Source organism: Coenobita brevimanus, chromosome 61 (assembly GCF_032717465.1).
Source record: "Coenobita brevimanus isolate Jiangsu-jjx chromosome 61, ASM3271746v2, whole genome shotgun sequence".
Classification (NCBI taxonomy): Eukaryota; Metazoa; Arthropoda; class Malacostraca; order Decapoda; family Coenobitidae; genus Coenobita; species Coenobita brevimanus.
In genome coordinates, this window is record NC_137014.1 from 34396685 (window position 1) to 34414389 (window position 17705).

Genomic DNA, 17705 nt, shown 5'->3' on the forward strand with positions numbered 1-17705 from the left:
CAATATATATACAGTAACCTCGCGTCCAACACGCGTTAGTCCAGCACGGAGAACAAGTAATTAGTATTATTTAATATGATTTAATTACTGCAACACGAGTGTGTTAGCATAACATGCACAGAGCTCCGAGAAGTGGGCGAAATCCGCAGAGTTCACCTCTAGCACGATCACCCCCGGTCCAACACGGTCATACTGGACATTCCCATGATGATGATAGCCAATGAAAACTTCTGATCAAGTAGCCTTCCCCGCCCGCTATCGTGACGTGATCGTGATGCCGCCCAATTAAAAACGCTTCTGGTGTCATGTGATGTTATGTTTAAATTTCTCCCGCCACAGCGCCACTCAGTCGCATAATTGCATTGGAAGGTGCTTTTTTCTTGCTGCATTTTCTGCCCTTGTTACTGCATTTTACCCTGCTCACGATGCCTAGGAAGCCTTCTGAGAACCCCAAGAAGCGTCGGCACCTCCCTCAGGCCACCAAGCTAGAAAACATCGAGAGGAAGAAGAAAGGGGAGAGGAAAGTTGACATTGCCAAGGTCTACGACATGAATGAAGCCAACGTGAGGACAATAAAAAATCAAGACAAGATCCTGGCAGCCGAAGGCTATCACATGGCACTTCATACCAGGTTTGCCGAGGATACGATGGTAAATCGGAACGGTAACGTGGTAAAATTGCCGACGATACCACGGGCATTTGGAATTCATCTGGATGGATTCCTACCGAGGATACGCCACATATGTTAAAAATTAACAAACATACCATATGTAGATAGTTTTTGGTATGAACTGGATGATTGGCTGAAGAGTGTAATTGTAAATGTGTATAAAGGGAAGGGTGATGCCCTGGAAAGAGGAAATTATAGAGGTATGAAGTTTTTAGATCAGATAATGAAGGTAATGGAGAGAGTTTAAGAAGATATGATTAGAAAAAGAGTGAATACTGATGAGATGCAGTTTGGGTTTATGCCAGGTAGGGGGACCACTGATGCTATATTCATTGTTCATCAGCTTCAGGAAAAATATATTGGTAGGAGAAGGGATCTGTATTTTGTTTTTGTTGATTTGGAAAAGGCCTTTGACAGAGTCCCTAGAGAGGTGGTGAAGTGGGCAATGAGAAAGCTTGGCTTGGAGGAGTGGCTGGTTAGGGTAGTTATGGCTATGTATGTGGGTGCTCACACCCAGGTAAGAGTGAATGGAGTTTTGAGTGATGAGTTTTCCATGAATGTTGGTGTGCATCAGGGGTCAGTCTTGAGTCCCATGTTGTTTATCATGGTACTTGAAGCCCTTTCACATGACTTTAGAAACAGACTCCCGTGGGAGTTGTTGTATGCTGATGATTTGGTGTTGATTGCAGAGAACGAAAGGGAGGTGGAGGAAAGGTTTAGGAAGTGGAGAGATGGTATGGGGCACAAGGGTTTAAGGGTAAATGGAGATAAAACAAAAGTGATGATATCTGGAGTTGGTGGCGGTACTGTCAAAGACGAGGGAGAGTGGCCATGTGCAGTTTGCCACAAGGGCGTGGGAAGTAATTCCATCTTGTGCGGTGTGTGTGATAAATGGGTGCATAAAAGATGTAGTGGTATCAGAGGTAGACTGTGAGATAATGCTGATTTTATGTGTACGGCGTGTCAGGGTGAGCAAGTGGAGATTGTCAGACATGAAAGGATTGAACTTGCTGGTGAATCTCTTGAGTGTGTGGAAGAGTTTTGTTATTTGGGAGACATGTTGTGTGCTGGAGGTGGGGCTGGAGCTAGCTATGTGGCTAGGGTGAGAAGTGGTTGGAAGAAGTTCAGGGAGCTCTTGCCTCTCCTGATTTTGAGAGGACTCTCCCTACGTGCTAAGGGGTCTTTGTATGCAGCATGTGTTAGGAGTGTAATGCTGTATGGTAGTGAGACCTGGGCAGTGAAGGAGGAAGATATTCGCCAGCTCAGATGTACAGAAATGACACTGATTAGGTGGATGTGCAGTGCGTCCCTGCGTCCAAGGCCTGGAGGGGCTGGGTTTACGATGGAGGAGTTGAGAGGTAGGATGGGACTGGAGTGTATTGGCGTTGTAATGAGGAGAGGTAGATTGAGATGGTTTGGACATGTGGAGAGGATGGGGGATGATAATTGGGTGAGGAAGGTGAGAAGTGTTAATACTGGGGGTGAGGTTATGAGATAGACCGAGAAAGCCATGGGACGAGGTCATTAAGTGTGATCTCAGGGTTAAGGGACTGAACAGGGAGGCTGCAATGGATCATGCAGCGTGGAGAACCACCATTAGGTGACCCAGGCTGACACATGCAAGCATGTTGGAGCCTTTAAAAACGAAAAACGTAACTGCAGATTACCCTGATGGTCCGGACAATCTGCTAATTCAGACAACCCTTCCCCCCATATAGTCCAAATGAGAGAGGTTCTACTGTGTATATATATATATATATATATATATATATATATATATATATATATATAACAGAACAGAGGAAGGAAAAACAAATGAATAAAAAAAAATCCATACACCAGATTTATTTACATTTCCTTATACTGTATGGTAAAACCTCACTATAACGGACTATTTGGGGCCCAAGTCAATCCGAAAAAAGTGAAATTCCAATCAAAGTGACATCCGGACTTCCCCATACTAACTTGGACTTTTTCCGATGTATCAGACATTAGTACGGATCGCACCAACGATTTTTAAACTGTTTTCACCATCATTGCAGTACTATACTGTATTATACATTCACTACAGTAATCAAATGGTATAATCTATCTATCTGTCTATTGTCCGACGCCATAATCCCGTAAGGGGTGCCATTTGACTTTGAGTTATTTGTTTTACGGGGAGGGGCACTAACCCTCCACCAATCCACTTGTTGACACATAGGGAGCACATATGGTTTGGTTATATGGTTACACCCAGTGCTGTGAATGGTTTCTTGGCATACAGGAAACCATTTGGCTTGTCACTCAATGTAAAGCCACCTGTAAAGGAAAGAAAAGCAACAAGAAGTGACAGGAAAGATGGGAGAAATAGGAAGAGAGGAGGGCAGGCACAGAAAAAAAATGATAAAGACTAAGGAAGAAGTAGGCAGCACTACATCAAGTGAGTGGATGATGGTCGCCGCTACCTACCACTACATGGAATAATATATATAATAATACTGTACTGTACACTGATAAACATGTGTTTTATTTACTTTGTTGTGGTGAACATAGTTGAAGTGGTCAGGCAGACTGGGCTGCTTCTGCCTTTATCGGACTTTTTCTGATATACAGTATAAGAATTTAGTCCAGTAGCTCCTTGATTCCAATGAAAGTGAATTCAGGTCTATTGAGGTTTTACTGTATTATTTTCATTATATGCACCATTTACACTTCACTAGCAGCTAGTTCATCACTTGGAGGTTCTCCAACTTCAACTGGAGGTCTGGAGTAAGCACATTATCTTTGGCAGCGCGGCATGACCCAGATTTGCATCAGATGGGTACTTTCAGATACTGTCAGCGGTTGTTGTTGATAGATGGTCCATTTTGGTGTAGAATGGGTGGATACATGGAGCATTTATAATATGGAAATGCAATCTGGTGTATGTAATGCAGCCATAGTCGAAACTATGATGATGGGATTAATTTTACATATTTTCACATTCACCTTCTTTTTTATATTTTATTGATATAAGGCATGAGAATGGAGGAGGGGTATTCATCATCCCATTTTTTGTCACACACTAAGGGCGGACTGAAACAATTTTGCGCAAATTGCGAAATACCGTGTATATACAGACTCGGCAATTTATGGTACTGTGAGTTAGTCTGTATATTTATTTGGCAATTTTGACACTATTGGTTTGTCCATATATATACAGACACAGCACAGAAAGCATGAACTTGACTAAAATATTGTAAATGAAATGATAGCTTAAGTCGTTAAGTTGGGTACTTTTAACAGCTCTGGTTTACACTACTTGATCAAGCTTGAAAACATTGCATAGATATTCACTGTTTTTGTAAAATACAGCAATAGAAAGTGCAGCCTGGGTTTCATACTTTCAAGGAGACTGAGGTCCCATACACTGCTGTCACATCTACGGAGCAGACTGTTTTGAAATTAGAAAAACCTGAGTTTGTGAAAGGGAGACACATCTTTAAAGATATTTTTGTTGACTAAGGTCTCATTGTACTGTATACTCAATTGCATACTCTTTGATGCTGCCAATACATTTTCATTAGATTTACCATTGATTCTGTTTATACTACATGTTTTTCAATTATTTCACAATGTTCTGTTCCCCGCAATGATTTAATGTTTGTCTGAAGGTTTAAGTGCCATTGGCAAACAGCATTTTTTTCATAAAAATACTTTAATTTTTATATAGACCAGCATGATTGACCCACAGCAAGGTATATTGCACCATCACGTTTTCCCTTACATCAGTGAAGTTATTATTTTGTGCCGCAGCTCTGTTTTCACAGTGTAATTTCTCATATCTATGCCAACAACTTGAGGTGATAAACTGAAGCAAATCACATTTACAGTTTCAGTGACATTAATAATGAATGACAAAGCAGCAAAAAACTGGCACAATGGCCCTGCCGTATGGTATTTGGCTTTAACAGGAAGGACAGGGAAGAGAGAGTACAGAATTTTCCATACCATACCTCTTGTTTTTCTAGCAAAAACATGTGTGCTTTACATTATGACAGGGAGTCTATTGTAAACATGTTTGTGAATCACCCCAGAATGTCAGCTTTTTCCATATGACTAATACTGTAATTTGGGGGGAACTGGCAAAGCAGCACCATAGGTAACTGGAACTTCAGTAGGCAGATTTTTTATATGCCGTGAATTATTTAAAAAAAAAAAAATTGTCAAAAGACCCAGGATGAAGTCATAGTGTGTCCTCAGGGATAAGAGACTGAATAGGGAGGCTGCCAGAGATCAAGCAGCATGGAGAGCTGCCATTAGGTGACCAGAGCTATCACATACAAGCACGGTGGAGCCTTTATAAATGATACAAAAATAGGTGACAGTGGGATCTTGTCGTAAGTGGTTTTTGAGCATTATGCCATATTTATGTGTTGCTGGTAATAATGATGACTTGTGGTTCTTATAATACTAGACACAGAAAGGTTACTGGATGTCCATGTAATTACAGTAATTGATGAAACAAAAGTGGTGATATCTAGGGATGATGGTGGTGCTGTGAAAGTGGGGGAAGTGTGGCTATGTGCAGTTTGCCACAAGGTTGTGGGAAGTACAGTAACTCCATCTTGTGCAGTGTTTGTGATAAATAAGTGTAAAAGAGATGTAGTGGTATTGGAGGTAGGATGCGAAATCATGCTGATTTCGTGTGTGCAGTGTGTCGATGAGTGCATGTAAAGATTGTCAGGAGTGTTAGGATTGATCTTACTGGAGAAGCTGAGTGTGTGGAGGAGTTGTTTTATTTGGGGGATGTGTACCTCTGTGGCTAGGGTAAGGAGAGGTTGGAAGGTCAGTGAGCTGTTGCCTCTGCCAACATAAAGAGGGTTTGCCTTCCATGTAGAGGAATCTATGTGCATGGCGTGTTAGAAGTGGAATGCTGTATTGTAGTGAAACCTGGGCATTGAAGGAAGAGGATATTCGTAGTTTCAGATGTATGGAAATGAGAATGTTAGATGGATGTGTAGTGCATCCTTGAATGTAAGGCCTGAGGGGACAAGGAAAATGATTGAAGAGTTGAGAGGAAAGATGGGACTCGGATGTACTGTTGTTATGATGAGGAGGGATAGATTGAAATGGTTTGGGCATGTTGAGAGGATGGAGGATGACAGGTAGGTGGAGAAGATGAGAAGTATGATTTTATGTGTGCAGCATAGCGGTGAGAGCAGGTGGAGATTGTCAAGCGTGAAAGGATTGAACTTGCTGGTGAGTCTTTTGAGTGTGTGAAAGAGTTTTTTTTATCTGGGAGACATGTTATGTGCTGGAGGTGGGGCTGGAGCTAGCTCTGGCTAGGGTGAGAAGTGGTTGGAAGAAGTTCAGGGAGCTGTTGCCTCTACTGACACTGAGAGGACTCTCCCTACGTGTTAAGGGGTCTTTGTATGCAGCGTGTGTTAGGAGTGTGATGCTGTATGGTGGTGAGACCTGGGCAGTAAAAGAAGAGGATATTTGCAGGCTCAGACGTACAGAAATGACAATGATTAAGTTGATGTGCAGTGCACCCCTGCGTGCAAGGTCTAGGGGGGCTGGGTTTACGGTGGAAGAGATGAGAGATAGGATGGGACTGGAGTGTATTGGTGTTGTGATGAGGAGAGGATGGGGGATGATAATTGGGTGCAGAAGGTGAGAAGTGTTAATATTGGGGATGGGGTTGCGAGGGATAGACCGAGGAAGACGTGGGACGAGGTCATTAGGTGTGACCTCAGGGTTAAGGGACTGAACAAGGAGGCTGCCATAGATCGTGCATTGTGGAGAGCCACCATTAGGTGACCAAGGTCGACACATGCAAGCATGTTGGAGCCTTTAAAAACAAACTAAACAGACCAACACAAAATCAGGGGTAGAGTTGTGAGAGGCAGACCAAAAAGTCCTGGGACAAGGTCATATAGTGTGTGTGACCTTACAGCTAAGGGACTGAATGGGAAGGCTGCCAGAAATCAAGCAGCATGGAAAGCCACCATTATGTGACCAATGCTGACCCATGCAAACATGTTTGAGCCTTTATAAACGATACAATACAAATTTTAATACTATATTGCACAATGAGAAAGTAAAAGAGTGTTGTGGTATTGATATTGATGTGATTGACAGTGTTGAGAGAAATACAGTGCTTAGAGATGGTTTGGCCATGTGGACAGGATGGAGAATGAGAGGCTGACTAGAAGAGTGTGTGTGAATGAGGTTGTGGGGAAGAGGAGGAGGGGAGACCAAGGATGAGATGAAGGAGGTCGGTGTGAGTTGGAGGGAGGGCATCCAAACAACAGAGGACAGGGCAACTTGGAGGTGATTTGTTTACGGCATCCTCTTACAGGATTAAGGCATCTGGCAATAGATTAATTGATAGAAAGATAGGTAATGTATTTTGAAGTCATACCACAAAGAGTAAGTTTGATGACAAGCATTGTAAAAGTATAATATTATTTGCCCTCCTTCAGTGTACTGCTTGGTGGAACTGGGTCACTCCGACTGACTGAATGCTAAGTCGTAATTGCATGAAGTTCATCAAACTTAATGTATGAGGTACGAATGGGTCTCCTTAGTTATTGGTTACATTGATCCTCGAGTCTAATTACACTTTGCCCATAACTGAGCTGAAATGGGTTAAGGATCCATGTCAGGTAAGAAAGAATGTGCCCCAGTTCTTTACAGTCAAAGCTAATGTTGTACAGTTAGACCCATTTTGTTTCAATTAGTTGTTTGATTTTTAAACTGCTGATGAAGTAACATTTTCTTCGCATGTTTGTGATTCATTATAAAGATGTTTTGAAGTCAGATTTTGTGTGTGTGTGTGTGTGTGTTTTGACCCTGCAGTCAAGAGCCAGAAGTATGTCTCACATAAAGTTGTGTCACATAAATGTGTGCCTGCATACATCAAAGACTATAGTATTGTATAGTTTTACACGTTTTCCATGACACTTCTTTGTAGCTAACAGCAGGGCCTGGAAGAGACTCAATGGAGTCTTAGTACAGTACTAAGAAATGTTACTGGTCCCCCAACCTTCAGCCATACTTAATCTCCCCTCCCCCAGTAAATAAAAAATATTAATTCTGACAATATGTTCTATTCTGTGAGGTTAAAAGTACAGTAGACCCTCACTGTACCAGACTACCATAATTGGAGGAAGCCTGCTCCGATAAAGCTGATAATCTGGTATATTTGATGGTCCACCCCCCTGAAGTGGGATTTTAAGCACATACTGGAAAATTAAGGAGTAAAATCCATTCCCCCTTTGGGGCTAAGATGCGAATGAATGTGTTTGAGTGGATGTGAAATTGGGAGTGTGTCGTCCTGTCTCGGCTACCTCCCTTTCCTTAGGGAAAGCAGCCTAGGTATATAGATAGATAGATAGATTTTACAATTTCTTGGTCCATAATTTCACACCATGTCAGCACTTCATAATTAGCACAGTAATACCATAGTCAGGTATAAAAACTCTGCAGTCGTGATGGGGAGAGGGCCGGGTTGGGGTAAGAAAGGTAGGAAACTCATGTATTGTACATAGTACGTGTACAGATGGATGTACACTGCTCACACTCCCACACTTCTGATATGCTGTAGACTGAATTAACTGTCATTTGTCATCACTATTTGGCAAAGATGGTTTCTGGTGGCTCGTGTCACATCTGGTTGAGAGAATCCTGAGATTCTGTGGGTCGGAGTCCTGGAGGCTCTACTGCTGAAACTTGAGGCTATGTGGAAGCTGGCTGAGGATGATAATGCTGCAGACACATTGGAGGTCTCTGACTGTGTGTGGAGCCTCTTGGCAGCAGGAGAGGACACAGGCTTGAAAAACTGAGAGATCTTTGCCTGGATCTTCCTTGACACCTATAGCTGTATTAGCTCCAACCTGTTGGGCTGCATGACCTCATAGTACAGAGCCAGAGGCCTTCCAGCTTTGTCTGACCACTGTCATGGTCAGAATGATGTTTTTAGCATCAGTGGCTGCTGCAAGGGACAGTCCAAGTGCCTCCTTCTCCTTCTTTTTGTCTTCTTCGTTTGCTGGTGTCATGTCTTCATGTAGTTCAGCCATAGTCTCCTCTTCCATCTGGTGATGGTAACCAGGCACACCAGCATCCTTATCCAGCTCCTTATCCAGCCACTCTTGCAGCTCCTTCTCAGCAAGGTTCACCTGTCGTGCAGCCGCCATCATTTCTGCCATCTTTAGTGGCTCAGACCCCTCAGAATCATGCAGTGCGGCTCAAACCCCTCAAAATCATGCAGTGGTGTTGGAGGCTTGGGGGTTCTGAGGAATTTGCACTACCCATTCTTTAGCATGGCAAGAGACACTTTCTTCCATGCCTCTGCCCAGTTAATGATGGCACACTTTCTTCCATGCCTCTGCCCAGTTAATGATGGCATTCTTGAAGGTGTATATCTTGAAATTGTGCTGGGTTTTCTTGCCTCTGGTGTCCTCTTAGTCTTCTTGGTCCATCCCATGCTCAGTCATAGTGAGACAGTGGTGCAGATAAAGGCTTCTGTAATGCTTTTATTTTTATTTATTTATTTATTTATTTTTTCCATGTCCCCTGTTTTCGATAAAGGCTAAGGCATTGTCCCTGGGTAGAGGGCTTTGGTTTTGGAGTGTGTAGCACTTTATGACCAGATGCCCTTCTTGATGTCTACCGATGACCCTTGGGTGGACTCGAACCTCCGACCCTTCGTTCAGAGCGCTTTGTCCCACTGAGCCACGGCTGCTACAACTAGCAAGGTGACAGGAGATTGCTACCTCTTCCAGCAAGGCAGCTTGCCCTGACAGGAACTCACAACTCTTCGGTCTTGAGTCGGGCACTCTACCACTGAGCCTCCATGCCTCTTTGCAGTCTCTATAACTCCTTGGTCTATAAGCTAGATAAAGGCATTGGTGTTGGCTGGCAGGAGCAAAGCCTTGATTTGTCCATCCTTGCTGCAGAGCTTGTTGGAGGAAGGATGGGCTAGTGCATTGTCCAACAGCATCACTTCCTTCATGTCACCAGGACTGATGCCATACCACTGTTGGTGTTGCCTCATGGAAGGGTAGAAGCTGTGGTGAAACTAGTCATTAATGATATCCAGAGTAAGCCAGGCAGACTCGTTCCCATGGTACTCCACATGAAACCTGGCCATGATGTCCATGATTGACTTGGGTCACTTTCTCTTACCTACCATGACTGGCCGTAGACATTGAGAGCCATCCACATTGGCACAAGCCAGAATGGAGAGATACTCCTTCTTTTTGTATACCTTAAAGTGCTGCCAGTATCTTTGAAAACCCAGGTATTTTGAAGGAGAGCATGTCAGAAGAGCCCAGTTTTGTCAGCGTTGTAAATTTGCAACTCATGCAAGCCTTCATCCTCCATCAGCATCTGAACATAATGGACAAACAGCTCCACATCATTGATGTCAGTGCTGAGCATCTCTCCAGTTATGGCCTTGTTAAAAATGCCATGGTACCTCCTGAACCTCCACAGCCACCCATCACTACACTTGAAATCTATGACCCCAAGGTGAGTAGCAAGCCTTTGTGCTGCATATTGAATGTCCAGGCCACGCACAGGGATACCCTCAGCTCACTCCTGCCTGTACCACTTACATATCACTTCATTGAATTTCTCATTGGGTAACTTCCTGGTCCTGAACAAATTCTTATCCTTCATCATGCCATCCATTTTCTTCATTATCTCCGCTGTTCTGTCCTTTGCCTTCAGGATGTCTTGCAGGGCATACCTCTTAAGGCCATACTTGTGAAGGAAGTTGCCCATGCTTGTGCCTTTCTCATGCGCCTCGATCACTTTCACCTTCTCAGCAGTGGTCATAATAATTTTCATTGCTTTTTCAGTAGAGGAGTTGCAAGGAGATTTCTTACAAGAAGCATTTTTTCACTCATTTTGGGAAAACACTTTCCACACTCAATGGTTGTGAGATATGCAGGCGGATATGTCGATGCAACAGAAAATGCAGCAAGGCTGAATATGTGGTACAGTGTGTCCACATCCTCTGATCCCACCCAGGCCTACCGGAAGCAGCCCCACCCAAAACACCACTGTTTCCCACCTGCTCCTCCCAAACATAGCCCAATTGGGTGGGAAAGACCACCACCAATGTTGTTAATTGCATACTGAGTCACCCCACAGGTGGCGAGCAATCCAGTAAGCCTGCATTATATGCCCCATGTAATGGATAGTGTACATTAAAGTCAAAAGAGTGTGAGGTAGGTCCAGAGTCGTCCGGAAGGTCTGTCTGATTCTTTCCCACTTAACATGGTTTGTCTGAGAGCCTTCAAAATGTCTGTTAACTGTGATATCCAGTCTGCCAAGGGCCGCTAAAGTGAGGGTCTATTGTATTATCAAACTTATTGGGTCAAGATTTTGTGTGATGTTGAAAAATATTTACTGCATATTGGTAAGCCCCTGACTTGTTGTTGAGGCCTACCCCTACACTCAGGCCCCAGTGTTTTGGTACCATGAATACCCTTCTCACTCGGGCCCCAACTAACAGCATATTTTTAGTGTGTGTGTGTGTGTTTTAATTGCAGCATGGCATTCAGGGTGGAGAGATGGCAGTTTTAGGCCAAGTTTAAGTAGACAGATCACTTCTAGTTCATAACAGGCAAAGCTAATACTTATTGTGTTGTTGCAGTCCTGGGGTTATACCTGGTGCCATCATTGCTGTACTGCCTCTACAACAATCTGGCCTTTGTCAACCTAACTGTCTTTGACCCCACCACCTACTTCATGCTCTTACAACTGAGAGTTGTCATCACTGGCATCATTTTCCAGGTAGTGGGGATGTGTCTTAGACTGATTGGTTTGAGAAGTGATTGTTGTCTGAAATGTTGACATTTGGTCTAAAGCTGGTTAAGGACCAGTTCCATGGTGTTTTATTTTTATTTATTTATTTATTTATTTTGCATTATTGATACCATACAGTAAACTGGGGGGGAATGGTATATCAGCTGTATAGATAGCAATGGAAAAGGCATCCCCAGTTGTGTGCTCCTGAGAGGCAGACCACAAATAGGATGGATGGATAGTGTGAAGAGAGCGCTGGATGTGAGAGGGATGTCTGTTGAGCAAGGAAGAGTGGCTGTGCGTGACAGAAATAAATGGAGAGAAATTGTGAATGAATAAGTGATGACGCAGCCCTGAGGGGATATTCTCCCGCATTTGGTCTGATCAGCTAGTCAGGTCAGGTGCGGGTAAGGGGATGGGTCTGTTATGATGTGGCAGGGGTAAACCAGTTCTGCTGTCGGGCCCTGCTGCGGATGTCACTGATTGCATTGCGCAGTTGACCCTTGTGCGGTGTGATGCGGTGAGGATCTGTCCGTTCTCCCCTTTGGAGCTAAGATGCGAATGAATGTGTTTGAATGGATGAGTAAATGGAGAGTGAGTCGTCCTGTCTCGGCTACCTCCCATTCCTTGGGGGAAGCAGCCTAGGTATATAGATAGATAGATAGATATATATATGCAGTTCTTCTCATATATACTACTGTCAGCAGAGAAACAGAACATATAGAAAAAAAGCACTTATACTGAGGCTATAGTATACTAGTGTATACGCTGCTGGAGATGGATGCCTACATGTGGTGGCACTATTATCACTGTGTGGTGGAGGTGCCTGGTTATATAAACGTCTCTCAACTCCCTCCCTGTTCTCCCCAGGAGGAGGATAGTTTGTCTACAGGAACGGGTAGCCTCAACCAGCAGTCCACTGGGTTCACGTTCCAATGAGCCTGAGGCTGCAACTATTCCATGACAACTAAATATAGAGTCAAAGGGGAAGTGTATATATGACATTGTCATTAGAAGTCAGGTATGTGTTGCAAAAGCAAGTAGTAAGAGAATGAGAGCAGTGGAAATGAGTTATTTGAGAAGAGCATGTGAAGTTACATGGAGAGAGACAAATGATGAAGTAGTGTTGTGGTACTGCTGTGAATGTGATTAAAAGCATTAAGAGTATTTCTTAGATGGTTTGATCATGTGGAGAGGATGGAAAATGAGAGACTGACTATGAGAGTGTGAGTGAGGGGGAGGAATGGAATGGAGAAATGTATGGGAGAGGGTTTTGTGAGTTGGAGAGAGGGCAGTTAGATGGCAAGAGATAGAGCAATGTGGAGGCAGTTTGTTTGTGGTCACCACAAAAATGAGATTAAGGCATCTGGCTGTGGATAGATAAACAGACAGTAATTGGTACTGTATACTGTTTTACTCTTATTCCCTGCATAAATAATCAGCTTGGACTGCTTTGGTTTAAGAACAGTGCTCAAAATACGGGAATGTGGGGAGTTTGATGTTGTCACACATAATGAAGACCCACGGAAATAGACTGTGCAAGAGAACCCACCATGGCTCATTATAAGACCCCTTCATATAATGCTTTCATCATTGTCATGAGGGATAACATGAAATTTGTTAACAAAGTTCATTACATTGTCAGGAAGGTCCAAGTCATTAAGTTTATAATATTGTTCCAAAACTTATCACATGATGATTTTTAGCCCCCCTTATGTTATTCAGTGGTGTGGATTTATGGAATCACTTGTAATATGCCATCCATCCATCCATCATCCAATCCTGTGTTGCCTCGAGAGGAGCGTAGGAGCCCAGGACTAGGCAAGTTGGTCCTGACTTTTAAGATGGTAGTGACCAGCCTCACTCATCCCTAAGTGGCATTACATGAACAGTAAACTCCGACCACCCCTTGGATATAAACCTACACAGGCTCAGTCCAACTGGAGAGCCTTAATTACCCACTAAACCACCAGGCACCATAATTTGGTTATATGGTTAGCACCGAGCGTAGTAAATGGTTTCTTGGTGTACAGTCTCTCGTAAAAGAAGTGATCCCTCGCTAGCCAACCCCTCCACATTCATCAGGTAACACTGTAACCTTTACAGCTTCAGGTGATTCGAGCTGGGCTTTGAGATACTGCACCTGAGTGAACCCCAACTCGAATTCAGTTTCACTTCCTGATGAACCAATGTAGCTATGCCATGTGCGTAAATGCTTTTCATAATATTGCTTTGTATATTAAATAATCACACCATAGTGCAAGTAGCAAATCATTTGAATCAGTAGATAATTTAATGTAGAACACTTTCATTATGTAGCATGTATCATTCACATTAAAACATGATGAGTGGATGTATGAAAACAGTTATGATGTATCTGTCAGTGATTTCCAACTATTCCCTACACACTTCAGAACATTCCATTGAAGTGATTGTTATAACTTTCCCCCTGTAAACTAACCTGTGACGTTACATTTAAAAATTTAATGTCACATAACCGACTTGGAGTTTCCATGTCGGTACACCTCCCCAAATAACCAATAATTACTCTTGTACTGACCCCCACGTTATAAACAACTTAAGGCTTTAAAAAAAAAAGAAAAAAAAAGTCATTCACATGAGGCTGCTTATTTTTAAAGGCAGCATGTCTTTATGGTATGTAATATTAAGGTAAGCTTCAACACCGAGGATGAGGTGGAGGGATGGAGTTGAGAGGTATATGAGGGAGGGGGGGGTGAGTTGGGGGGAGGGTAGTCAAATGGTGGGTGACAGAGCGACTTGGAGGCGTTTTGTCTGCGGCCACCCTTTGCGGGATTAGGGCGTCGGGCTATAGATAGATAGATAGATAGATAGATAGATTCAACACCATGATGAAATTGGGACACTTCTTTGACATAATTATAGTTTATTGTTTTGATGAGGTGTGCAAAAACAACTGTGATTTCGACGACCTTGTCAGAAGAAAAATTTTCTTTGATGCCTAATCTCCCTCCAGTTTGTGACCTATTACTGGATAAATTAAATTACCGTGGGAATGATACAGTTATATCTAAAACAGTAGTTGGCTACTAAAATAAAGTTATACTTCTCTTAGGCTGAGTTTCAGATCACTTCTGTAGAAATACTGCATTATGTGCCTCATGACATTTACATTTATGGTTATGTATTTTGTTTCTCTAGAAGAATAATATGGCATTGTAATAAACTACATCAGTGTTTCATTCTTGTGCAATAAGTCTGAGATAATGCATCCTCCTAATATCTTACACGAAACTTTAGCATTTCACTGTTGGCACCGTAATTATCGTGTAGTACAAGAAGAGTTTTTACAGTAGCAAGGTTATATATCAGTGTCTGAGTTGCATTCTAATGTAGATACCACCTTTATCATCTCAGTCATCGAATTTCATAGAGTATGTCTGGTCTTCACGATATACAGTAATTTTAATGTCCGATAGCTGTAGAGATAATATCACTGAATTCAGAGGCTGCAATCTCCATCGTAGACTGTAATCCCAAAGCTTGAAGCTCAAGAGCTGAGTTTGTATGCCCAGCTTAGTATCCATATCAATAATTTCTCCTCTGTAGCCTACCACATATCTGTGAGTGAAGTGATGTGTCAGTGCCAGAGTTAACGCTAGCTTGTCCACATCTCTACAACATATGCATGGGTGAAGGGGATGTGTCACTGCCAGGGCGAGCTCTAGCTTGGCCACGTCTCTACCACATGCGAACGCTAGTCTGGCCACGTCTCTACCACATGCAAACGCTAACCTGGCCATGTCTCTACCACATGCGAACGCTAGCCTGGTCACATCTCTACCACATATGCGTGGGTTGAGGGATGTCTCCCAGCCAGAGCGACAGCTAGCCTGGTCACATCTCTACCACATATGCATGGGTGAATGGCTGTGTCAGTGCTAAATCACTTGCTAATCTGGCCATATCTCTGCTTCATATGCATTGTTGAGGGAAAGTGATAGTGCGTGAATACTCCTTTTCCTGGTTACATCAAGTTCATGGGTTACTGTAGTAGTACACTTATGAATTTCAGAAGGCTTAAGTTCAAAAGGATGGAGGGCATATTCGTGTGCTGGTTCAGTTTGTCTAAGGTCCTACTTTTGGTGGCAATAGGCCCTGTGGGTTGCCCGTGAGTGCACGTTTACACATGCACACATACATACTCGCATACATGCAGACATGCACACACACATGGGTGCACGCACACATGCATACACCCACGAATGCCTGCATACACCCACGAATGCCTGCATACACACACACATACACACGCACACCGGGCACGGATTCTGGGTAGGGAGAGGCATGGGGGGGCATGTGCCCGCTTTCTTTAGGCAGACCAATTAATATTTATGGTAAATGAACTATGACAGCAAGATATAACTATTAAGAATCTTACATAAATGCTTTCATGAAATCATTTCAGTGAAAAGAGAGGATTGGTGATGAATTGTGGAGGGTTCAACAGTGAGTTATCAAGAGTTCATATTTGTAAATCCAGAAGGAATCATGCCACCGTTTTCCAGAGTGCTGCATCTAGCTCTGACCAACCCCCTTCCACATCCACTCACCCCCTGTCCTACACCAAGACATAGGCCTCCCCCCCCTCCCCCCCCCACACACAATATCCACGCATGTTTCTTTGCGGTAATATGATCCTCTTCATTGCTGCTCAGTTTTCATTGTTTTCTGCACCAAAAATCTGAGCCTCTGATTAATGGAGGTTGGACCCATTTGTCCCTTGCACATGTGTTAAGACTTCACACCCTCAAGTATGATGACGTCTAATTATTTTGTTTGCTCATTATTGGTACGATTTTACTTCGTAGATTTATTTTTGGGGTGTTCAATAATAGTACTGAAAAATCCCTGCCACCTTGAGGTCATTTGTAAATTATATAGGATTGCCTATTGGTAGTCAAATAAGTATTATCATGTAATCGTGATGAAGGGGACACTGTTGTTTTATGGAACATTTATACCAAAACTGTGATGTTGCATGTCGGTTAGGGCAACCACTGTCCTGATATGCGGTGGTTTTGGGGCATTGAGTCCATGACGTATTCACTGTAGTTATTATTGTATTAAAAAACTACAAACACTGACACTTCTGGTTGTCATTACCTCTGCCAGCAAAGTTGGACGTGGTTATGTATTCGTCTATGTTTGTTTTTTTGTTTGTTTGTCTATGTGATATCTCCAAAAGTCCTCAATAATTTTCATTGAAATTTTGTGGTAGGTCGGGCCATAGCCATGAAAGAATTGATTACCTGCCACAGTAGCAAAGCTGGTAGTGTTTTCGGTTTGTCTGTGTGTCTGTTAGCACAATAACTTCGCAAGCACTCAAGATATCATCACAGAATTTTACAGGTGTGTATAAGGGAAAAAAAATCGATCAAGAGTTCAAAATTGGCGAAAGTAGGTCAAGGTCTGTGTGTCTGTTAGCCCAATAACTTTGCAACCACACAAGATATCATCACAAAAGTTTACAGGTGTGTAGTAGAGATGAAAATGTCCTTCGTGTTCGAAAATGGTAAAAACAGGTAAAGGTCTGTGTGTCTGTTACCACTGTAACTTTGCAACCGCTGAAGATATTATCAAAAAAATTTACAGATGTCTGGTAGGGATGAAAATCTCCGACGAGTTCAAAATTAGTGAAAGGTCAAGGTCGAGGCCATTTCCCCAGCTGCACTAGATATGTATCAGCTGTCAGCCATAGTTAAATTTTGGGGCGGATCCGGTTCTGGATCCAGATCCTATGTATTCAGCACAATGTAAGTTCTCAGTGAATTTCAATTAAATTTTGTGGAAAGGCAGGCCATGGCCCAAAAAAGAATTAAATTTTGGGGCCAACCTGGATCTGGATCCGGCATTGGTGGAGGCATGCGCTCTGTGAGTGCTTTCTAATCAAAATAAGTGGTGCCCATGACTTCTTATTATATGCACCAAAGTCAGAGAATTTTCTCATCATAATGGATGTTAGCACAATGTAATAGCAAAGTCTAACAAGGCAACCTTCCATCATCATTGTGTCGGAATAGTATGAAAAAAAAATCATGCACTTATTTTTTGATATATAGTAAATTGTTAACACATGTGCTACAATTTGATTAGTAGATAAGAAGTTATGGACACCACTTAAGAAATTATGGGCACCACTTACTTTAATGATGATCAGAAGCGCCAGTGCGTGTGGTTTTTAATACTGTACAATAATAATTATATAGAG

General features: G+C 42.7%; 1 protein-coding gene across 1 annotated transcript in view; it reads left to right on the plus strand.

Moving 5' to 3' along the window:
* The window catches only part of LOC145403742 (UDP-galactose transporter senju-like), a 149958-nt gene that overhangs the window by 29119 nt on the left and 103134 nt on the right, over nt 1–17705 (plus strand). The window contains exon 6 of the mRNA XM_080275420.1: nt 11304–11443. Within this exon, the coding sequence (XP_080131546.1) occupies nt 11304–11443 (140 nt within the window). The remainder of the gene's footprint in view (nt 1–11303; nt 11444–17705) is intronic.